Genomic DNA, 20,972 nt, shown 5'->3' on the forward strand with positions numbered 1-20,972 from the left:
AGATAGCCTGATACGAAGGGAAGATGACTCTGATATATCCATGGTACTGAATAGGGGTATGAACAAGGCTGTCTAGGACAATTTTGTTGATTGCTGTTGATGCATTGGTGAGACAGCAAGCTGCAGGTAGCACGACGTCGGATCTACGGAGATAAGGTTGCGCGCCAAGAAAGTCTAAATCTTATCGATGGCTGGAATTTTGAGACGAGACTTTGCCTTCCTCCCTCCTCCACCACCGACCCCTCTACAACACCAGCATTCTCCGCCGCCAGGATGAAGACGACGTGGAAGGACATCGCGCCGGTGCCGACGTCGCAGGAGTTTCTCGACATCGTCCTCTCCCGCACGCAGCGCCGCCTCCCGACTCAGATCCGTGCTGGCTTCAAAATCAGTCGAATTCGCGCATTTTACATTCGTAAAGTCAAGTACACCTCAGAGACCTTCGCCGAGAAGTTATCTGCCATTCTCGATGGCTTCCCGCGACTGAACGACATTCACCCGTTCCACAAGGATCTGCTCAATACACTCTACGATGCAGACCACTTCCGGATAGCTCTCGGTCAGCTGAACACTGCAAAAGGCCTGATTGAGACGGTGGCAAGAGACTATATTCGGTTGCTGAAATATGGACAATCTCTTTACCAGTGCAAGCAGCTCAAGCGTGCAGGGCTCGGTCGCATGGCCACCATTTGCAAGCGCTTGAAGGACCCGCTGGTGTACTTGGAGCAGGTGCGACAGCATCTTGGCCGTCTCCCAGGTATCGACCCCAATACCCGAACTTTGCTCATTTGCGGGTACCCAAATGTTGGCAAGTCCTCTTTCCTCAAGAACATTTCCCGCGCAGATGTCGATGTTCAACCCTACGCTTTCACCACGAAATCTCTGTTCGTGGGCCACTTCGATTACAAAATGCTCCGGTTCCAAGCAATTGACACCCCCGGTATTTTGGACCACCCTCTGGAAGAGATGAACACGATTGAGATGCAGAGTATCACAGCAATTGCTCATCTTCGAAGTGCCATCATGTACTTCATGGATCTGAGCGAGCAGTGTGGATACAGCGTTTCGGCGCAAATGGCCTTGTTCGAGAGCATCAAGCCACTATTCGCAAACAAGCTGGTTTTCATCGTCATCAACAAAATCGATGTCATGCGACCAGAAGACCTGGATGCGGAAACACAAGAGAAGCTGCAAAAACTGCTAAAGAGTACCAACGTGGAACTCCTGCAACTTTCTTGCACAACTACTGAAGGCCTGATGAACGTTCGCAACGCTGCTTGCGACCGTCTCTTGGCTGAGCGCAACGCACAAAAACTCACGGCTGGGACAAACGCTTCTGGAGAGGTGACTGGAAGACTTGGCGACGTGCTGAGGAGGATACACGTAGCACAGCCGTTGGGTGGCACGCCATGGGAGCCCTCGATCCCAGAAGGTGTGAAGAACAAGATGCAATACGACAAGGACGATCCAAACAGACCAAAGCTCATGCGCGATATTGAAGAAGAGAATGGAGGTGCTGGTGTTTTCAACATCAATCTGAGAGATAAGTATTTACTGGAGAATGACGAGTGGAAGGACGACAAGATCCCCGAGACACTCGATGGCAAGAACGTTTACGATTTCATCGACCCTGACATTGAGGCCAAGCTGGCTGCACTGGAGGAGGAAGAGGCTCGATTGGATGAGGAGGGCTACTACGAGGAAGATGAGGAGCTTGAGGATGCCGAAGAAGCGGACATCTCTTACAAGGCCGAATTGATCAGAGAGAAGCGGCAGTTGATCAGAAACGAGAACAAGATGCGGAAATCGCTCAAGAACAGAGCTGTCATTCCTCGATCGAAGAAGGCCGTTACCCTCGAGAAGATGGAGTCCGCTCTTGAGAATGCTGGTTACGATACCTCTGCGATCTCAGCGCGTGCTCGTTCGCAGTCAAGACCTCGTGGCAGGAGTCGGGCAGGCACCGAGGATGCCTCGAATGCCGATGCAATGGAAGTTGACGAGACACCCAAGCAACGCCTGTCACGTAGCTTGTCAGTGGCGGCGAAGAGGGAGCAGAGCACGAACAGAAGAGATGACGGTGTGACCAACGAGACGTCGAGGACCAAGGCTGATCGTCTGCAGAAGCTTGGCCAGAAGAAGATGAACCGGATGGCCAGGCAGGGAGAGGCAGATCGACATACAACTGCGGCCAAGTCGAAGTGGCTTTTGGCTGGCAAGAGAGGCATGGGCAGTACGAGAAGTCGTTAAAAGTGTACTTGATAAGGCGTTCAGGCTTTGGAGGTTCACGCATGGTGTTTTGGCGTTTCATGAGCACCGATGGGTGTGCGATCATGTCAAGTGGTCATGGTTTGCTGAGATCACTGTGGAGGACACTGACGTCTCGAAATAGATACCAAATGAACGAGTATTCGCAGCACTATGCATATCTCGATTGCTTCTCTGTCCTATCCTAAGCTTTTATGTGGCTGCATATAGCCGTGGTTGCAGCCGTCTTGAGCCGCATTCTCGACGCAACTCTCTCGTAACATCGATGCATCACCAAGTACGCAACAAGCCAGCTGCAATATGACGAAGAGATCTCAGAGATCAGAAACTCTGTGCCATCGTCACGATCATTTGGGAAGCTGACCAGCGCAAAACGTGCTCGCACACGTTGTCTTGCGGGAGTCGAGGGTGCTCACTGGCGGTGACCCCTTTCTGCCATGGAGCTCCTTCTACATCTGGACAGATTTCACTGCCTCGCCAAGGGACGAAGAACGATGCAGTCATACAAACACGACTTCAAGCCGCCAAAGATGGAGTATTCAGCTGCCATGTCCCCATTGGAACCTACGTCATGGTCAGGAAAGATGCTACTTGAGCATGAGAAGGGCAGCCATGGTGAAGATGGCCTTTCCAGCGAGACTTTCTAGGGAATATGGACCCAAGCAGACCCAACATCGCCAGCAAGCGAGCACCACACTCCTTCCACTTCGTCGAAGCCAGAGACCCCAGCGTTCGTCGAGCCGGCAGTCGAGATAAAGATTCTCGAAGTCATGCCGCAAGGATCAGTTCGCAGCGGAGTCGAGAGCATCGTCGGGCGAAGAGTGCACTTGTGGTACCCACTACAGATCCAAGGCGACTTGAACAAGAGAAGATTCCCGCAACGACAGAAGGCGGCAGCTACTTCGACCTCGATTTCTCGGAATCGTCCTTGACCTTGCCGCGGCCTGTATCGCCTGTCTTTGGCGCGCTTTCGATTCAGTCGTTTGATGTTGAGGGACCTGGGTCTGCTATGGCTGCGGAGACGGCTGATTATTGTAAGACCGACCGATTTTTTCTTCTCTTTTCCTCGCTTTGGTCTTTAGCTAACGGGAAAGCAGGCTTCAAAACAATCATGGATACCCTCCATCCGAACGACATCCCAACGTGGTTCTTAGCATTCTGTCAACATCCTCTCGTCTTTCACTCTCTGAGCTTTACTGCGGGCATCCACCGCCAACTTCGCAGTGGGAGCTCGAGGACCTTGCAGCGAACACTGGCCCATAAGGTCCGGACGATACAGCTTGTCAATGAGGCCCTGCTTCATATCGAGTCCACGCACGCGAGATTGGAACCGTTGATTCTGGCTGTGACATGCCTCTGGCGATGCAATGTCAGCGAGAAAGGAAGCACCCGCCCCTGGCAATCTGTTCGATGCTTTGCTTGTAAGTTCCAACCCCCTATTTCAAACATTATATCATGCTCAGTCAAGCATCATGGCCCGAAGCCAACTGGATCGCCCTCTTCAGCCGCGTCGAAGCAGACGAGAGCCACGCTCGAGCAGTCCATTTCCTTGTAGAGAAAGCAGGGGGTCTGCACAATCTTACACTTCTCCCTGGCTTGGATATCTGCGTGTCACTGCAAGTCTCTTGAATCTCTCTAGCCATACCTGCGACTGACGGTTTTAGTGCCGACCTCCTCTCCTCAAGCAAATCGAACAAACCGCCAACGTACCCCTACCCTCATACCGACGTATCCTGGCTCGACGACCTACTCGACTCAAACCCTTCTGGCGAAGGCTTCATCTCCCTCCCACTCCCCTCCTCCATGATCAAACTCCTCCGCCGCCTCGCCCACATCACCACCCTCCTCTCCCACCAAAAACAAATCCGCGACCCCACCGTCCCACAGCCCCCTCATACAAAGACCTCCTCCAAACCCGCAACACCCTCCACCACACCCTCCTCTCCCTCCTAACCTGGCCAAACCTCACCCCCTCCTCGCAACAAAAAACCCCCCAAACCCCCTACTCGCTCACCCTCACGACCGCGAAAATCTACTCCGCCGCCGTCCTCTTCCCCATCAGCCCCAACAACAACGATCTACTGAAGGACTTACAAACCCACCTCCTCACCACCCCCTTCCCCCCACAGATGAACGCGTTGAGGCTATGGGCTCTTTTCATCGGTGCCATTGCATCCTACTACATCGACGAAGGACGGTACGGACTGTTCGTGGATGAGTTGAGGGTCTTGGTGGGAGGGGAGGAGTATGGCTGGGATCGAGGGGTGGTGGAGAGGGAGGTGAAGGGGTTTTTGTGGGGGGATGGGGGTTGTGGGAGAGTGTTTGGGGTTGTTTGGGGGGAGGTGGCGAGGAGGGTGAGGTGTGATATTTGAGGAAGTTCTATACAGTTAGAACTATATGTCAAAGCCGCACGCCCATCTAATGCCGTTAAAAAACAGAAATGCTAATGCCTTCGCTAACTCTATGCAACACTCGCACACTCTTCAAATTCCAGAGTGGGTATCTCCTATCTCCATAGTCCAGTCCCCTCATTTCTGGAGATGATATCTGCCGCAAAAATCTCTTTCTTCAATAACTATCCTGCCGCCAATGCCCTCTCACCTTCTTCCAATCCTCCATCTCCTGCTCGCCACCCCTCGCCTCCATGCCCAACCCCCTCTCCACCCACTCCTGACTCCCCATCTCCGTCAACCGCGACAACGCCCGCGCAAACGCAAACGCCTCCTCGTCGCCCGTGAAGAAACTGCTCTTCTTCATGTTCTCCATGTTCATCCCCAGATCGTCCATCATCATGCGCATCGCGTCGTCGACGTCCCCGCCTTGTTTGATTTGCTGCGCGTGCTTCGAGGCCGAGTTGCCGGTCGCGGCGGCTTGGTCGATTAGGTCGTCGACTTCGCTGCGGGACATGAAGATTTGGGTTAGGGGGACGGCGGTGGTGAGGACGAGTTTGGCGCGGGATTCGTAGACGGCGTCGAGGAAGGTGATGAAGCGGCGGGCGAGATCCCTGCTGCGAAGGTTCATCCCGGGGACGTCTGTCACGATGAAGGCGTCGTAGTGCCGGACGAGCTCGAGGTAGTCGGCTGCTCCGGTGGCGCTGCCGATGAGCTCGTTGAAGGTGAACCAGCAGGCTTTGCCAGAGGCGCGAGGCACTTCGATGTCGCGACCCCAGACGTGCTGGACGGCCTTGTGAGGGGGGTCGTGTTCGAAGTCGCCCAGGAATTTAAACCAATGTTCTGCGTGTCGCTTCGCCGCTGCGTCCAGTGGATGGTGGTATACGCCCGACGGCGGTCGTGGAATCTTTCGGTAGTCTGTCGTTGAATCTAAGTTGAGCACTCGAAGCTGGTCCAAAAGGAGGTTAATACACGGAACGAAAGACTCTCGCTGGATGCCGTTCTTGTACAGCTCCGTCGGGTGTCGGTTACTGGTGGTCACAATCACTGTCCCGTGCGCCATCAAGCTCTCAATCAGTCGTCTGAGAATCATAGCGTCTGCGACATCCGTGCACTGGAACTCGTCGAAACATAGAACTGAAGCCTTCTCCGCGAACGTCGCCGCCACGAACGGGATGCAGTCGATATCGTTCCCGTACTGCATCTTCATCTTGTGCAGCTCCTTGTGTACGTCTTGCATGAAGTTGTGGAAATGTATACGCATCTTGTGGGTGATATTGTCCGGTAGTGTCTCGTAGAAGAGATCCATCAACATCGTCTTCCCACTGCCAACATCTCCATACATATACAGGCCTTTGGGCAGATCCGCGTGAGGTCGCATCTGTAGCTGGCCGACTGTGCCGCTACCCAGTATTGATCCAAAGAAGGACGGCTTCTTGGGCTGCAAAGACTCGATTGTCGGCCGTACCACTTTGGGTGGCCTATATTTGGACAGAGTCTCATGGAGATCCTCCAAAGCCTGTATCAACGTCCTCTGGTGTTCATCGTCTCGCAGCCGGCCAGATGCCACTCTGCGATCGTATTCTGCAATCGGCCCCTTCTCATGATGCGGCTGAGATCTCACTGTAGCCATGCCTCGTCTCAAAACTCTTCCCTGGTGTGTGTTTGCTGGCCATGCTCGTACTGTCCCGGTGAAAGTCCTTCCACGCTCGACTGTACTGCGTCGGTTCAGACAGTCGGCGCATACTGTTCTCCTCTGTTGCTGTACACCGGGTGACCTCTGAGCGGCCCTCATGAAGCTCCTGAGAGCTCTGACCGCTTTTGGCGACGCCATCTCTTGTGTTGAGCGTGTCTCGTCGTCCTGTGTCCTAGTCGTTCACAGCATATCGTTGGCTGGATTCTGTTCGGCAGCCGTCCTCCAGAGGGCTCGATCCCGGTACGCGTATCCTGGACAGAGCTCTCGATCTGATAAGGAGGATAGCTCTTGGAAAGTAAAGTATATTGGAACTCAGGGTAGAGGTAGGTAGGTGGTGGTGTAGCTTCACCGCAAAGAGAGTTGGAGGTCCGAGGCTCGACGTCGGCCAAGCAAGAGTCCGAATCCGCCGCTCACTCACTCACTCACCGTATCCGAAATTTCTCCGTCAACCATGTGAACGGGCATTTTATGATTATTAGCTACAAGAATAGATTGACAGAGTGTAAGAATGAAGCGTGAGAGCTGGATAATCTTGAGTCCTCAAAACATTATCGTCATTCATTATCAAGGTTTCATATCTAAGCAGTTCGTTCATGAGTAATTATATACCACCCTGCCGACGTTTCGTCAATTCATCGCATATGTTATGCGACATTTAAACCTTCTCGGCCTCAGTGACAACATAGCAGAGCACACTCGCAACAGTAACAAGGTTCGTGCTCAACTCGGCCGGCGTCTTCGCGTTGAACGGCGCGCTGCCAGGAACGACACCAGCATCGTCCTTGTAAGCCCTGCACTCGACCTGGTTGACGTCGACGTGGGAGGCGACGGGGACGTCGAATTTGATTTCCGAGGCGGAAACGTTGCCCAGAGACGTGAGCACGCTGATCTCGACAGGTGCGGGCTCGTAGACTGGTGGTTGAGTAAAGGCGTCGGTTGTTTTGATGGTCAATCCGACGCCGTAGTATGTGTCGTCTCGTGCGGCCAGGTTAGAGGTTGTTGGAGCTGCAGAGGCCAGGGCGGCGAGGATGGTGGTCAGAAAGGCGGTGGTGTACATTTTGAGGTATGTGGTGTGGATGGTTGTGTTGGTGAAGTGGTTGTTGTGGTGATAAAGATGTTGGTTGATGCTTTGCGTGTAGCTGATTGTTTTGGAATGGATGTCCACATTGAAGGCGGTTGGTCATACAGAGTTATATACCTCTGTTCGCTGCGACGTTCGCACTCGTTCACTGCTAAGTGGGTATTTTCGTGATGGTTACATTCACCTGTGGGCAGTGTTGTTACGACATGACGCAGTACGAGAAGGAAGATGGGGCCTTTGGGGTCTGAATCTGTTGTAAGCAGTCGCTATAGCTAGCGGTATCCGAGTCTCGCTATTGCTTTGACACTATGATGGCGAAGTTGCCACTACAGCTTATGCAACGATCCATGTGCGCCTTTTGGTTGTAGGGCAGGATGCGGTCTGACAGGCTCGTGGCTCCGTGGTTGAAGCCGGGCGAAGCTTGCGGGAGGCGACGTGAGGCTGAAGCTTCACTCGATCTATTCTTGGCTTGCGCAACAAAGATAGTCCTGACGAACCTCTCGGTTCTTGGTGAAGCAATGATGCTATGAGATCCATGGTGCCCTGTCAAAGTCGTATCGAATGTACGTTGCCAGTATGGAACCTCCAAAATTCAATGTCGAAGTCGTTGTGGATACTTTTTGAAGGACAGAGTTAGGGAGTGAACGTCCTGCTAAGTTCGCGTCCGGCCTGCAGCCGATGAATTGCTTGATGGCAGTAACACCCGGGGCCAATATCGCTCCACGTTGGTACCATGTGGCCTGGCGAATGGGCGTTGTTGGTGAGCCTGAAATTCTGCGACAAGCGCTCACAGGTTGGAAGGTTGGTCTGCGGATCTCGAAATCACCCGTCAACCGCTGTCTTCCTTGTCAGGTACTTCTTCGAAATCCTCTTGTAAGAAAGCGACGATATCCTCTGGAACATCCACCTTTGCGTCGGCCAGTTGCTGGAAGATCTTTGTCGCCTTATCTCTTTCCTTCTTAGCTTCCTGTTCGTGCCATCGCTTGGACGCTCGAAACTCGTATCTGTTCATTGGCGGACCGTCGTCGTCAGAAGAGGTACCGCTCAGGCTTTCCAGGTAAATCTTAGACATGTCACGGTGCATCTCGCTCAGCCAGAGTGCAAGGTTACCTCGCTGGTCCAAGAGTTCCAAGCTGTTGTCATACGGCGGATTCAGGACGAGTTCGTCCATTCGCTGGGCGATTGGGACAGCCTGCTGGAGTTCTTGGTTTCTGATCTGGTTGAAGCCTTTCTTCCGCTCGACTGCATCATTCTCGTCATCGCGCCCCGGACTGCGATCAAGATCAGACTCGCCAGAACCAGGCACCACACCAATCTTTCGACGTGCTCGGTCTGCTCGACTTTGTACTTCGTACATCCACACATTGAATAATGCAGGATAGATGGCCAGGGCATTGATTGCAGAGTGAGGTGCCCGTTGCAGGTACGGATATTGCAAGATCAGCCGCTCGTAGTAGTCTCGGGCCGTCTTGAAGCCCTCGTCGGATATGACTGGCAGCATGGCATCATCATCGTGATTACTGCGCTGTAGGTTGCTATCAGCACTGCTTGAGCTTGGAGGTCGTACTTGCCGCTGTTCCAGAGTTTGATTGCGTCGCATGAGTAGTTCTGCACCGACTAACGAGCGTCCATTCTGGCGGACATCTATACCGCGACCTTGGACTTCAGTACGTAGGATCAGACCCCAGGTACGAGACGCACGTTTCCAATCGCCACGAAGCATGCACTGATGCAAGACGGCAGTCAAATTATCAAGATGCCGCCGTTTGAGCGAGCCATGCTTGTCTTGGGGTGTATATTTCGACACGAAAAGAGGCGGGTTCAACCGTGCGATCTCCTCCTCAATGGGCACTTCATCAGTCTGCCTGGCTTCCTTGATTGCGGCATGCGGGAAATTTCCACGAGGCAGAGGCTGTTCCCTTGGATGTCCGGCGACGTAGTAAGGATCCGTCTTATTGACCGGGTGCGGCACTCGGGGTTGGTCCTCGTCTTCGTCTTTCGGCAGCGGAGATTGCTCGTCTGAGGATACGTCTCCATCGTTGTCGCCGTCGCCGCCCGCATCTCGTTTGCGCTTGCGCTCACGCTTTTGCTCGCGTGTGAGAAAAGACTGGTGAGAGGTGGGCGGGTTGTAGACGGGGGCGAAGGACGCCATGGTCACATGGTTTGATATAGCGTAGCGCAGAATATCAAATTACTGCGACAAGATGAGACGTGAAGTTTGCTGGCCACGTGTAGGGGTGAATTATTGGGGCCGGGCGTGTTTCATGAGGGTGGAGAGGTGTGGCTAAAAGGTTGCCATCCGAAAGGGCGGCGGCCGGGCTGAACTGCTGCTGCACGCGCTAGCGCAAGTCACTGGCTGGATGGTCACTCGCTGGGGGCGGCTCGTCGTCCGCATCACGCCTGTTGCGACGACCACGCCCACACACGACACCATCCCCGACGACATCACTATCGCACCCACCGCCCCTCGCTCCTAGTCCGCCCTTCCGCTCATATCTCATCCCTGGCGGCAACCTCTGTTCGCCAGCCAGCCCCCTTGATCCTCAGGCTACGCCGCCGCCGACGCTCCGAACCCGAGTGATGTACGCATAGCCTCATCCGCTTCTCCTGCCTCGACAGGCACACGCATACCCATAGGCCAATATGGGCCAAGACTCCTCGCGGCCGGAGCGCAGAAGTGCTGAGCGCCCGCGGAGGGCCGAGACGACATCGTCGCTGCGGAGAGCCCTCACCACCCGCGCTCTGGGCGGCAGCAGCAGCAATACGAGTCAGGACGATCTCGACAGCAACCTGCTCAACGCCGACCAGCGCCGGACACACGCTCGCTCAGAAAACACCAACCGCTTCTCTCAGATATGGCGTCCCAGCAACAGCGAGGAAGACATTGTACGAGCACACCTCGAGCCGATAGACCAGCCAGGCCCTTTACAGCGCACACGGTCACGGTTCCGGGACATATGGAGACGAGATAGCACTCGTGCCCCGCGACTATCACACGACCTCTTGCAGCGCCGGTCGTCGTATGCGAGGAGTGGACAGAACAGCAGCCACGGCGACGAGTTCATGCCCCGCCTACCTTCTATTGATCTCTCCTCCACCTTCGACCACGAGCCCTTTGGACCTCAGTCGTCTGATCCTGAGCCCTCACCGCCCCGCAACGAAAACCAGAGTCGACGCTCCAACCGATTCAACTCCCTCAGACCCGTACGCCACCTTACCTCCTCTCTCCGCCGAAGACGCTCGCCGCCGCCGTCAGTCTCTTCAATACGACCTCGTAGGAACGAAGATCAAGCAGCTATGCTGAGTCGGCTACTCAGTGTGGCGGCTGCAGCTACTGCAGCGACTCTGATGGGAGATGATCACAACGCCTTGAGTGAGGCTAGGAGTTTGACTGGAAGCACCGGGCTGGGCGATTTGGGCGGCAGTGGAGAGGACGGCAGCTTTGACGGGTTCTTAAGAGCATTGCAGAACGGCCGGATAGCGTCAGCCCTTAGACAGGGCGGCGCCGAGAACGGTGCAGAAGGCACCGAGTCACAAGGACCGCCTCTGAACTTCTTCAGGATGTTCCGTTTCGGCGCCTCTGGACCAAACAATGAAGACCCACGTGGATCTGCAGTCTCTGATGCCTCGGACGGCTCTGGCGGTGCTGAGGGCAGGATGGTGCCTATCATCATAGTAGGGATTCGCTCCATCAGCCCCAGCTCCAACGCTGGAGCTGGTTCGCCCAGCGAGGATCTGCCTCCATTCATCGACGCCCTAGGCAACTTTCCAACCCCACTCCCTGCGCACGCGCTCGGTACACATGGGCATGAAAGCATCGACTCGATTCTACGACCTCCACAGAACGGAACCTCATTCAGACACAGGCGGAGAGCCAGCATGGGTGGATTCGGCATGGGCAGGAGCCGGCTGAGCGATCGGATGGACGACCAGAGAGACCATCGATCACCCGATAGGCGGAGAGAGCGCCCCTGGAGTGTGGCGAGCTCAAGTTCAAACTACGAGCCGAGACCACCGCCTGCGACGCCTGCGAGCCCGAGTCCCGAACTGAGCCGAATCTCAAGCAGAAATAGCACCCCGAGCCACTCAAGACCTACATCTATAGTGGCTAACAGCATGCGAGACTTCAGCAGCGAGTCGAGGCGAAACAGCATGCTCCACAGAGCATCTGGCGCAAGCCCACTCAGCTCACATACGGAAGAGACGGCCTCTCTCCACTCCACACACTCTGGGACAGGCTTGTTGGGAGACTCGGAGCCATATCGCATTCATCGACGATCAGACACAGCACCCAACATTCACTACCCTCGTTTCGCGTCCGGACACCCAAGAAGAAATGGCGTCGTTGAGCCAGACAACCTGCCATCACTATCGCGCTCATCAACCAACGGCGATACCGAGTCAACCAGCAACGAGAACCGCAACACAAGCAATGACTCCCGCAGCTGGATCATCTACGTGCTGGGTGGTTCCTATCCAGAGAATCATCCAATACTCACGACGCCCAGCTTGTTCACCGAGAACCCTACATACGAAGACATGATGCTTCTCTCGGCACTCCTAGGCCCAGCCAAAGCTCCAGTCGCCACCGAGGAAGATGTCCAGGGTGCGGGTGGACTGTACAATATCGAGACCGCGGACATGCCAGCGGACGCCGCCAAGACTGCAGCTTTGGTCGCCACGGCCATGGAAGGCGACGAACAGGTCACGATTGACGTCGGCCAGCGCTGTCTGGTATGCTTGTGCGACTTCGAGGCGAAGGAAGTAGCGCGCAAGCTTGTTAAGTGCGACCATCTCTTCCACAAAGAGTGCATCGATCAGTGGCTGACGACGGGTCGAAACTCGTGTCCTCTCTGTCGAGAGCAAGGCGTGGACGAGAAGAAGACCGCCGAATCAGAGGAGACGAGAGGCGAGGCCAGCAGCTCAGCAGCCAGCACTTCGGGGGACTCGGCAACGATCGCCGGCGCTGAGAATAACCACGAAGTGGAAACCTTGGGCTCATAGCTCGAGCTTCTGGAAGAACTGAGAGACATGGTCCTGAACGACATTGACGACAGTGTCTGATACACAAATGGAGCGAACAAACACATGACGAATGGAAACAATGGGAAGGCAGGCAGGCGAAAGAAGGGAGTGTGTGGACTGCATTTTATGATACCCGACCGCTTATTTCCTTGCTTCATATAACGCCAACACAGAACGGGTGGGACTGGGAACGGGGACGGGAAACATGGCGCAAGATGGACGATGGGAACGGGAACGACTGTTTGTGTTTCGAAGCGACTGGGCATGGGGTGTTGATATTGATTGATCCACGAGACTTTTCGTCTTTTTCCTACTATGGTGCGGGTTGCTGTCCATCCATCCATCCATTCTTCGCGACGGCGAGGAGGAGAAGACATAGCACAAGAGGCGGACTGACTCATTGACGGTCTTTCTCCTCTACACTTGCTTACGATTTTTACGACTTTGTTTTGCTTGCTTGTTCGGCTGCTTTACTGCTAGAAGGGCGGTGGCGATTCGCTCTTCAGTGTAAGGGCCATTGGGCGAGTGATGCTTTTTGATTTTTTGATTGATAGCGAGCAAGGCGAGGCGAGGCATGGGATGGGACGGGATGGGATGGAACGAATGCATAGCGATACACACTTTTTGGTGGGTACTTTTGAAGATTTTCTCAACGAGAGCAAAAACAACGAATCGTTTCATTTGAGCTCATAGCATCTCTCGCTACCCAAACTGCAAGCAAGAACACAGAGACTGGCTGACTACAGTACCCGATCCTGAACACCCCATACGCCCTGTGCAGTGAATCCAAACAAAGAAAGCGCCTGGGAATCAAAAACATCATCGCCCTCCACTCCACTTTCCTTCCTCATTACTTTAATCCATCAATCAATCAATCACTCACTCATCCTCCTCCACAACAATCCTCTTCGTCATACTATCCACCACTTTACCATAAAACCTCTGCGCGTGATTCCTCGGGAAACATATCTCCTCGGTCAAGTAATCGGGGAGCAGATCCAGGAGCTCGCGGTCCCGGGACTCGTCCAAGAGGGGCTCGTAGGCGAATTCGGCGTCTTCGTAGCTGAGGTTCGAGGGGGTTTTGGGGTGCAGGGTCGTGGTGTCGTTGGCGATGGAGAGGTGGAAGTGTAGGGCTGTGAAGGGGGTTAGTGGGTGATGGGAGGAGGGGGTGGTATGGGTTATGGGGGACTTACTGCCGTTGCGACCTGTTTGGATACAGTCGTATTCGTCTTCGCTTTCTCGTTGCTTGACGCCGCGGATGATGAGGCCTGTGAGGTCTGCGTAGAGGTTTTCTTTCATTTTGGCTTCCTTTTGGGCGTCGCCTCCGGTGGCTGGGAGGTTGGTTTTCCTGTCGGCTTGGGCTTTGGCTTCTTGAGTGGAAGTGGAGAGTTGTTGGCGCGCTTGGACGAGTTTCGCTTCGAGGGATTTGGTTTCGTTTTGGGAGACTTGGAGTTTGGATTTGAGGTCGTCTCGCTCGGTGGTTAGTTTGTCGTTGGTGGTTGTGAGGGTTGTGATTTGCTTTTGGAGGCCGGTTGTTTCTGAGGAGTTGGTTGAGGTTGATTTCTTGAGTTCCGCCAGCTCTTTTTTGAGCGATGTAATCAAGTCATGAGCATCTCTCGCCTTCTGATCACTCGCCCGCTTCAGCTTGTCAAAGTTGGACTCTGCCTGCGTCTTGCCGACATCCTCCAGGCTCTCGTACTTCAGCTGCAGGTTCTCGTACTTCTTCGTCAGGTCGTTCAGCTGCCTCCTTAGCTCTGGGTCGCCGCCTCGTCGCTCATTGCCACTGGCACTCCCACTGCGGGCGCGAGAGTACGCTGGCTGGGCCGATCCAGATCGCACACCGGGTCGTGCACTCGGTCGCGGCTGAAGAGGCTGGAGTGGTACCGATGGCGCACGCTGGAAGAACTTCTGCACTTGCCTCGGCGTGGGCTCCTTCTCAATATCCATGTTCTCGGGGTCTGCCTCAATCGACTGCTCCACATCGTCAAACTGCTCCGGATCCTGCTGAGTCTCTGGTATCGTCATGAGCGGTTCTGGCGACGGGGCCCGCTTCGTCTGTCTCCCTCTCTTCGCCGGCGCCTTCTTTGGCTCTTCATCTTCTGCGGCCGCATTCTTTCGCGTCGCTGTCTTTGTAGTCTTTGCGCGCTTGGTCTTGGGCGCCATTTCTTCCTCGTCTAACGCGTCCTCGGTCTCGTCCTGGATATTCGTGCGATCTTTCAGAGCTTGTCGCGGTTGTTTCGCCGGTGCTTTGCGCTTCGGTGCGGCTTTCGTTGCGGCAGTCTTTGCTTTCGGCATGGCGGTTTTGCGCGTCGTCTCGGAGTGAATGGCGGTAGTCGCGAGGTCGTCTTCGCTGTCGTCGGCGCCTGCTCGTTGCGGCGCGGCTTTGGCGCGTGGTGCCATGGATGCTCGGTGAATAGCGATGAAGCTGGAATCAAGTACTGGTAAGATCGACTATGTTGTCGCGGTCCGATCCACTTGCGACTCGAGTGCTATGCACAGATAAGATTCACTTCCCAGGCGTTCCTTCTGTTTGTTGATATGTGTCCTATCTGGGTTTAGCGTCAACAGGGATCTTGGACGACACTCCTCGGCCTTCTTCGCAATCGTGAAGGCTAGTATGCCTCTTCCAGTCTTTCATCAAGAGACCCATTTGCCCACTGATCGTACTTTCCAGATGTCACGCTAGCTACTGGAGCCAAAATATCATCGGACAAATATCACAATTGCCTTACAGGCGGAGATGGCAAGAAAGAGAGAGAGAAACAGTTCATTCGCGCGATTTGATAAGCAACATAGATTGCATGACTCTCCATACAGGCCAGTGTTCTCCTCAACTCTCTATGCATCCGACTGGCGAGTTGTTGTTGCGCCAATCGAGACGATTCGCTATGCCACCGAGCCGGTACTCTAGTCTCAACTCCAGCCTCCGTGGACTCTACCCGAGCCAAACACGAGCGGACGTCTGCGGAGTACGGCCTACTGCGCGACAAGCCTTTGGACGTCCTTCATTCGCACCAGCCGACCCTCCCCATCAATATCAAACATGTCGACCGTGTCCTTCTGGATGCCTTTGGGGAGCCCCAAAAGCCTGGAAAAGATCCACACCCTTCCACCCTTGCCTCCCTTGTCCAATTCCGCGACCGAGTCATAGATCTGGTATGAGAAGGTGGGTACCGCAGTCAGGAGATGCTGAAAGTGAGAGATGAAATTGTCCCGACCGACGAGGGCAGCCTCGTCATCGTGGTATGCTTCGACGTTGGGGTCCAGTACGCCTGGCATCTTGTCGAAGGCCTTGTCGACGCAGAGAATCCTGAGGATCTCGAGGCCGCGAGCCTTGAGCGATTCTGGGGTTGTGAAAGACATTGTCGATTCGATTGCGGGGCGCGATAGAACGGGCTTGAGGTTTGGTGGTGCTGTACAGTGTGTTGTTGATACTGCAGTGCTCGAATGGAAATTACATATCGAACTCTGGTCTAATATATATGATTCTGCTGACTTTCCTCGCCGGGCCGAACTAAAATGGAAAGGCGCCGGCTGTGTTTCTTCAACAAGGAGCCTCATTCCGAAACGACTACTACATCTCTCGCATCGACTCTAGAAGCTTCGTTGCGCACGATTGTCGTTCTCCCTGGCACTCGATATGACAGCACCAGTCGCCGTCGTCACTGGCGCATCTTCAGGCATAGGACGCGCCCTGGTTCAGCATCTGATCAAGTTGAAATGGAATGTGGTGATGGCAGATGTCACATCTCCAAGCGAAACCGTTCCAGGCACTCTTTTCGTCCAGACAGATGTATCCTCGTGGGATCAACAAGTACACCTATTCCAGAAAGCATACGAATGGCAGGGTCGACTTGATTTTTGCGCGTTGAACGCTGGAATCGATGATCGAGACGACATCTTCACACTTCTCGACGAACCACCAAGGCGTCCCAACTTGGCTACATTCGAGGTCAATGTTATCGGAGCGTAAGTGCTAATCGCACGATGAACCACATTGTGGCAGAGCTGACCCTGCCCTAGATATTATGGGATCAGCATAGCCGCGCATTACTTGTCAAAGACGAATGCTGAAGCTGGAAAATTGTACAAGGGCGGCAAAATCGTTCTCACCGGCTCAGGTGCTGCGATATGGCCGATTCCAGTTTTGCCACAGTACACAGCAACGAAACATGCAATTACTGGGCTTGGTCGGTCTATTGGTCGCAGCGAAGGGGCAAAGCTGGCCAACATTCGGCTGACAGTATTATGTCCAGCCATCGTCGCCACGACGATTCTTCCGCAAGGGGTGCTTGATGCAATGTCCCCAGAACAGCTCACACCAATGGATACAATCATGCGCGGTTACAACTACCTAGCCGATCTGGAGAACGCCTATCAAGACGATTGGGTAGATAAAGGACACTCCGGGCTGGTCCTCGAAGCAAATGGCACAAAGTTGATTGAACATCATCCACCATCTCGAACAACGGAAGGTAGCGTGCCCACACCAGAGGCTGCTGGCAGCATATTGCAGTCTTTCAAGGCAAGGGTGGAATGTCATGCGAGGCGCTGGGCGGAGCAGCAGGCTGAAGACGAGCGTGTTAAGTCCGAGCAATAGTCATAATCACCACTTAGCTCACTCTGCTTGAAACGAAATGTCAACTTCGCACCATGACGCGAACGGACTCACAACAAGGCACTCCGGTCTCCGTACTTGGATTTGTCAGAGCAAAGGAAGAACACTGTCACTGCGGTTCACGGCATTCGCCCGGGCCGAATTCCCGACTTCTTTCGTTCGGGAAGTCACCGCAGCCTTCTGCCATTCTTTCGCGGCCGACTTCCCTCGTCAAGAAGACAACTCCAATTGCTACCCATGGCGAACGAATCTGGAAACGTCTCTCCCCGACCAGGGTCAGTACGCAGTCGAAGACGACCGGTGGCGTGCACCTACTGCCGTGCCAAGAAGATCCGCTGTTCGAAACCCCTCCCCCGTTGAGCCGACGATAGCTAACACACATCCAGGCAATGGCAGTTCGCCATGTTCAAACTGTCTCGATCATGGAAAGACTTGTGTTATTGCTCGGCCCCATCAATCGCGATTGCAGGACGCTCCCGATGAACTTCGCCGGCGGCTTGATCACATCGAGGCCTTGGTTAAGAATGTAGATCGTTCACCAGCACCAGCATGCCTACCAACGCCTGCAATCCCGTCAACGAGATCTCCTAAAGCTCATTCACAAGCATCTCATATCCGTCCGCTTGTGTTCGTACAAGAATCTCTCGGACTTATTACCCCTCAAACGGTGTCTGAAGACCACTTGAGTGATTCGGTTGCAGCTCGTCACGACGAGGGAGACATTGAACAGAAGGAAAACGACGGTGTCTACGTTGCCCAGGCGGTATGTTGATGACATCGCACCTGAGCCTCCGTAATGCACTGATCATTGCGCTGATGCTCGACCGAAACCATACAGCCCAGTCATGAGTATTTCGGTATGGTATACCTTCAAGGCCCGTCCTCAAGTCATGTCAACTTTACCAATAGCGTGTAGGGCCTAATAGCTTCCTTTCGATATGCTCTCGACCCGGTATCGAGTGGGTCAATTCAAAGTCGACTTCGGAGGACTTCGAGCCCGTTGCGGTCAACCTCACGAAGAGCATGGCGCGCAGACTCAAAGTCGAGGGCACCCTCCCAACCGCTCGCGCAATAGAGCCTGAGCCAGATGTTGCGTGGAAGTACAGCTCGGGTATCCTTATCTAAAACACAGCATCTAAGAGTCAGGCTGATGTCAATGATGTAGAGTACTTCTCCAACGCTCCTGAAGCCGCCTTCCGCATCGTCGATCAGGCCTGGTTCAATGCCCGCTTAAAAGCACATTTCGATCATGCTCGAGACGATAGCGCGTGGTATGCACTGCGTAATGCTCTCTTGGCTGCCGGCTGTCGCATTCATCTTTCGAAAACAGCTGGCTTCCGTGAGGCAAAGCGCGCTTCGTGGGCGCTGTTTGAAAATGCCATGGCTTGCCTTCCAAACCTCTTGCTCTATAGCTCGTCGATGATAGGTGTTCAGGCTTTGACGCTTATGGTCAGTTCCGCCCTTTTCTCTACGAAGAACAGTCCGTGTTGACTCAATCCCACCAGGCCTACTTCTCAGAAGGCCTTTCAAGCTCATCCCTACAGTACATGTTGACGTCGAATGCGATGCGACTGGCATGCTCCATGGGAATGCACCGGCAGAGTGCACTCTCATGGAACATGCCTCGCAGAGAAGTCGAGCATCGCAACCGTTTGTTCTGGGCTATATATTGTCTTGAAAAGCAGACGGTATCTCGCTCCGGCAGGCCATCGGTCAGTCGAGATCACACCCCTTGGAACATGTTCCGTGGGTTAACAAGGCTACAGATGATCGGTGACGACGAGATCAGCTGCTGTCTAGCAGACCAGAATGATGTGCATCTCTTCTGTCGACTGCTCGTCCATCTCAGTCAAGTCTCATCCTTAGTCGCGAAACGCCTCTCGAATGCATCTGCGTTGAAGCAGAGCATCGCTGACCTCACCTCGACTATCTCTAAACTATCTGCTGAGCTCGACCGCTTCAAGACCGCTACATCTGAAACATACGACTTTGACCTATCCCAGCCCCTGGACACACTCAAGCTACCAGCTGGCCTGGATTCCCGCCAGGCCCTTATCCTCTACTTTTACTATCACTGTATCGTATTGAACGTCAATGTCTTCTTATCACGGCCATGGACAGGTGGCCGGATCGAACAGCACAAAGACGACAGTCACTCTGGACAGGTCTCCCACGCGACTTCTCGTGGTGCAGTCGTCCAAGCGTGCCGCAGCATCATCCTCGCGTCAAGAAGTGTCCATGTGGATGCTAGTTGTGCCTCTCTGTAAGTCCATCTTGGATCAACTTCCTCAACGAGAAGCTCATCAGCACTAATATAAGTAGTGTTGCAGGATTCGGCTTGATTTACGCCTCCATTTGTACATTCACTCACATCTTGCACGCCTCCGAAATGGGTACATGTCGGTCAGAGCTTTTGCTGCTCGGTAAGCGTGTCGAGGTAAAGTCTGAATGTCAAGCTGAATGACATACACAGACATCGCGATCGGTTGCTCTCACAATCTCGAACTTCAAACGGAGGGAGAGTGGTCTCTGCCGTTCCTGCAGGACCTTCGACGTATTGCAGGGGCAGTTGTCGAACGGTCGCGCGGAGACGGTCCCAGAGATAACGTGACTGACACAGCCCGCCCTACAAGCATGGCGATGGGACATGGTGGAATACGGTCCCAAGAAACGAATGACGGTGGCGTCCTTTCCCCAGAGACGCTTCCACCTCTTGATACGCCGACACCAGACGACTTGGAAATGTGGAGCACATTGCTACAATTGCCAGAACCTGGAGAACCGGGCGAACTTCCCTGGTGACGGGAAGCAGTGATACCATTGTAATGAAAGCAGAAGCTATCCACGGCTCTAGACAATGTCCCCGTCATCAGACCTTCAGGGGATCTCTCTTCAGATACTCCTCAAACTCAACCGGCTTTCTTCTGGCACCATTTGCCGCAACACCGACCAGCTGCTCCGTCTCGGGGCCATAATATCCAAACTCCTCGAAATACGCCAGCATATTCAAAAGCGTCTCCCGAATTGCCTCCGGGACAAAGCCAGCGAACACATCTTTGGGCACCTGATTGTACGCAATGTTCTTGCCACACGATCGACTCATGATCTCGCACATCTCCGTCATGGTGTACGTGCGAGTTGCTGCGCAGACCGTCTTGCCAACGTACTTATCGGGCTCCGCTAGCATCGCGCCAACGAATTTGCCTGTATCGCCGGCGATGTCGATGAGGGGGTACTTGGTTGTAGGCGAGACGAAATTCGTGATTGCGAGAGAGCCATCCGGACCAGGCCGTGGCGCCAACTCTCCGTGGAAGTTTTGCATGAATGCTTCACAAAATCATCAGCTCTCCACCCATCTCCTAAATCAACTCCAGAAAAACAAAACTTACACCCCGGCCAAAAGAACGCACTCCTCAACGGCAACCCCTCGATATAATCCTTCACATCATCCTTAATATCAAAAGAATCCACAAGATACTTCCCCCTCGAAATCTTCCTCGGCGAAGGCACAGCGCTATAAACGAAAAACTGCACCCCAGCAGCCACCGCTTCGTCCGCGATGGCTTTCCCCTGCGCGAGCTCCTGCTCCATGCCACCGGGCTTGTACATCGTGGCCGTCATGGCGAAGACGGTGTGGGCGGTTTGCAGGGCGGCGCGGATGGAGGCGCGGTCGTCGAGGTCGCATTTCACCAGCTCCACGCCGCGGGATTGGAGGGCTTGGGCGTCGGGTTTGCTTGGGTCGCGGGTGATGCCTCGGAGGGAGTAGGTTTTGGAGAGGAGCGGGTCGGTGAGGATGTGGGTGGCTAGGGAGGAGCCTTGTTGGCCTGTGATGCCGAAGATGACGAGGAGGGGCTTGGACATGGCGGGCGATTATAATCTTAGTGAGAGGGGTAGTCA

At 54.2% G+C, this 20,972-nt stretch overlaps 10 protein-coding genes across 10 annotated transcripts; 4 read left to right on the top strand and 6 right to left on the bottom strand.

The window, feature by feature from the left end:
• Positions 1–273: 273 nt before the first annotated feature.
• M409DRAFT_67970 (uncharacterized protein) lies at positions 274–2,247 on the top strand (the record flags this gene model as incomplete). Its single annotated transcript, XM_033817635.1, has 1 exon — positions 274–2,247. One exon carries the CDS (start codon positions 274–276, stop codon positions 2,245–2,247), a length of 1,974 nt encoding a protein of 657 aa, XP_033665368.1.
• Positions 2,248–2,917: 670 nt separating this feature from the next.
• M409DRAFT_56740 (uncharacterized protein) lies at positions 2,918–4,637 on the top strand (the record flags this gene model as incomplete). The annotated part of the gene is made up of 4 exons (XM_033813385.1): positions 2,918–3,299; positions 3,363–3,686; positions 3,734–3,816; positions 3,930–4,637. The coding sequence occupies 4 exons, from the start codon at positions 2,918–2,920 to the stop codon at positions 4,635–4,637; spliced, it is 1,497 nt and encodes a 498-aa protein (XP_033665369.1).
• A 196-nt stretch (positions 4,638–4,833) lies between these two features.
• Positions 4,834–6,288, bottom strand: M409DRAFT_25359 (uncharacterized protein; the record flags this gene model as incomplete). The annotated part of the gene is made up of 1 exon (XM_033807650.1): positions 4,834–6,288. One exon carries the CDS (start codon positions 6,286–6,288, stop codon positions 4,834–4,836), a length of 1,455 nt encoding a protein of 484 aa, XP_033665370.1.
• A 718-nt stretch (positions 6,289–7,006) lies between these two features.
• On the bottom strand, positions 7,007–7,408 carry M409DRAFT_25360 (uncharacterized protein; the record flags this gene model as incomplete). Its single annotated transcript, XM_033807651.1, has 1 exon — positions 7,007–7,408. One exon carries the CDS (start codon positions 7,406–7,408, stop codon positions 7,007–7,009), a length of 402 nt encoding a protein of 133 aa, XP_033665371.1.
• An 853-nt stretch (positions 7,409–8,261) lies between these two features.
• Positions 8,262–9,584, bottom strand: M409DRAFT_25361 (uncharacterized protein; the record flags this gene model as incomplete). The annotated part of the gene is made up of 1 exon (XM_033807652.1): positions 8,262–9,584. The coding sequence occupies one exon, from the start codon at positions 9,582–9,584 to the stop codon at positions 8,262–8,264; it is 1,323 nt and encodes a 440-aa protein (XP_033665372.1).
• Positions 9,585–10,495: 911 nt separating this feature from the next.
• On the top strand, positions 10,496–12,436 carry M409DRAFT_67972 (uncharacterized protein; the record flags this gene model as incomplete). The annotated part of the gene is made up of 1 exon (XM_033817636.1): positions 10,496–12,436. One exon carries the CDS (start codon positions 10,496–10,498, stop codon positions 12,434–12,436), a length of 1,941 nt encoding a protein of 646 aa, XP_033665373.1.
• Positions 12,437–13,336: 900 nt separating this feature from the next.
• On the bottom strand, positions 13,337–14,857 carry M409DRAFT_67973 (uncharacterized protein; the record flags this gene model as incomplete). Its single annotated transcript, XM_033817637.1, has 2 exons — positions 13,337–13,590; positions 13,651–14,857. The coding sequence occupies 2 exons, from the start codon at positions 14,855–14,857 to the stop codon at positions 13,337–13,339; spliced, it is 1,461 nt and encodes a 486-aa protein (XP_033665374.1).
• Positions 14,858–15,433: 576 nt separating this feature from the next.
• M409DRAFT_25364 (uncharacterized protein) lies at positions 15,434–15,820 on the bottom strand (the record flags this gene model as incomplete). Its single annotated transcript, XM_033807653.1, has 1 exon — positions 15,434–15,820. The coding sequence occupies one exon, from the start codon at positions 15,818–15,820 to the stop codon at positions 15,434–15,436; it is 387 nt and encodes a 128-aa protein (XP_033665375.1).
• A 277-nt stretch (positions 15,821–16,097) lies between these two features.
• Positions 16,098–19,877, top strand: M409DRAFT_25365 (uncharacterized protein; the record flags this gene model as incomplete). Its single annotated transcript, XM_033807654.1, has 11 exons — positions 16,098–16,426; positions 16,481–16,647; positions 16,714–16,847; positions 17,806–17,838; positions 17,914–17,932; positions 17,992–18,186; positions 18,241–18,524; positions 18,581–18,787; positions 18,842–19,338; positions 19,398–19,498; positions 19,549–19,877. The coding sequence occupies 11 exons, from the start codon at positions 16,098–16,100 to the stop codon at positions 19,875–19,877; spliced, it is 2,295 nt and encodes a 764-aa protein (XP_033665376.1).
• A 67-nt stretch (positions 19,878–19,944) lies between these two features.
• M409DRAFT_67974 (uncharacterized protein) lies at positions 19,945–20,936 on the bottom strand (the record flags this gene model as incomplete). Its single annotated transcript, XM_033817638.1, has 2 exons — positions 19,945–20,402; positions 20,465–20,936. 2 exons carry the CDS (start codon positions 20,934–20,936, stop codon positions 19,945–19,947), a joined length of 930 nt encoding a protein of 309 aa, XP_033665377.1.
• Positions 20,937–20,972: the final 36 nt, after the last annotated feature.

Source organism: Zasmidium cellare (genome assembly GCF_010093935.1).
Source record: "Zasmidium cellare ATCC 36951 unplaced genomic scaffold M409scaffold_26, whole genome shotgun sequence".
Taxonomy (NCBI): Eukaryota; Fungi; Ascomycota; class Dothideomycetes; order Mycosphaerellales; family Mycosphaerellaceae; genus Zasmidium; species Zasmidium cellare.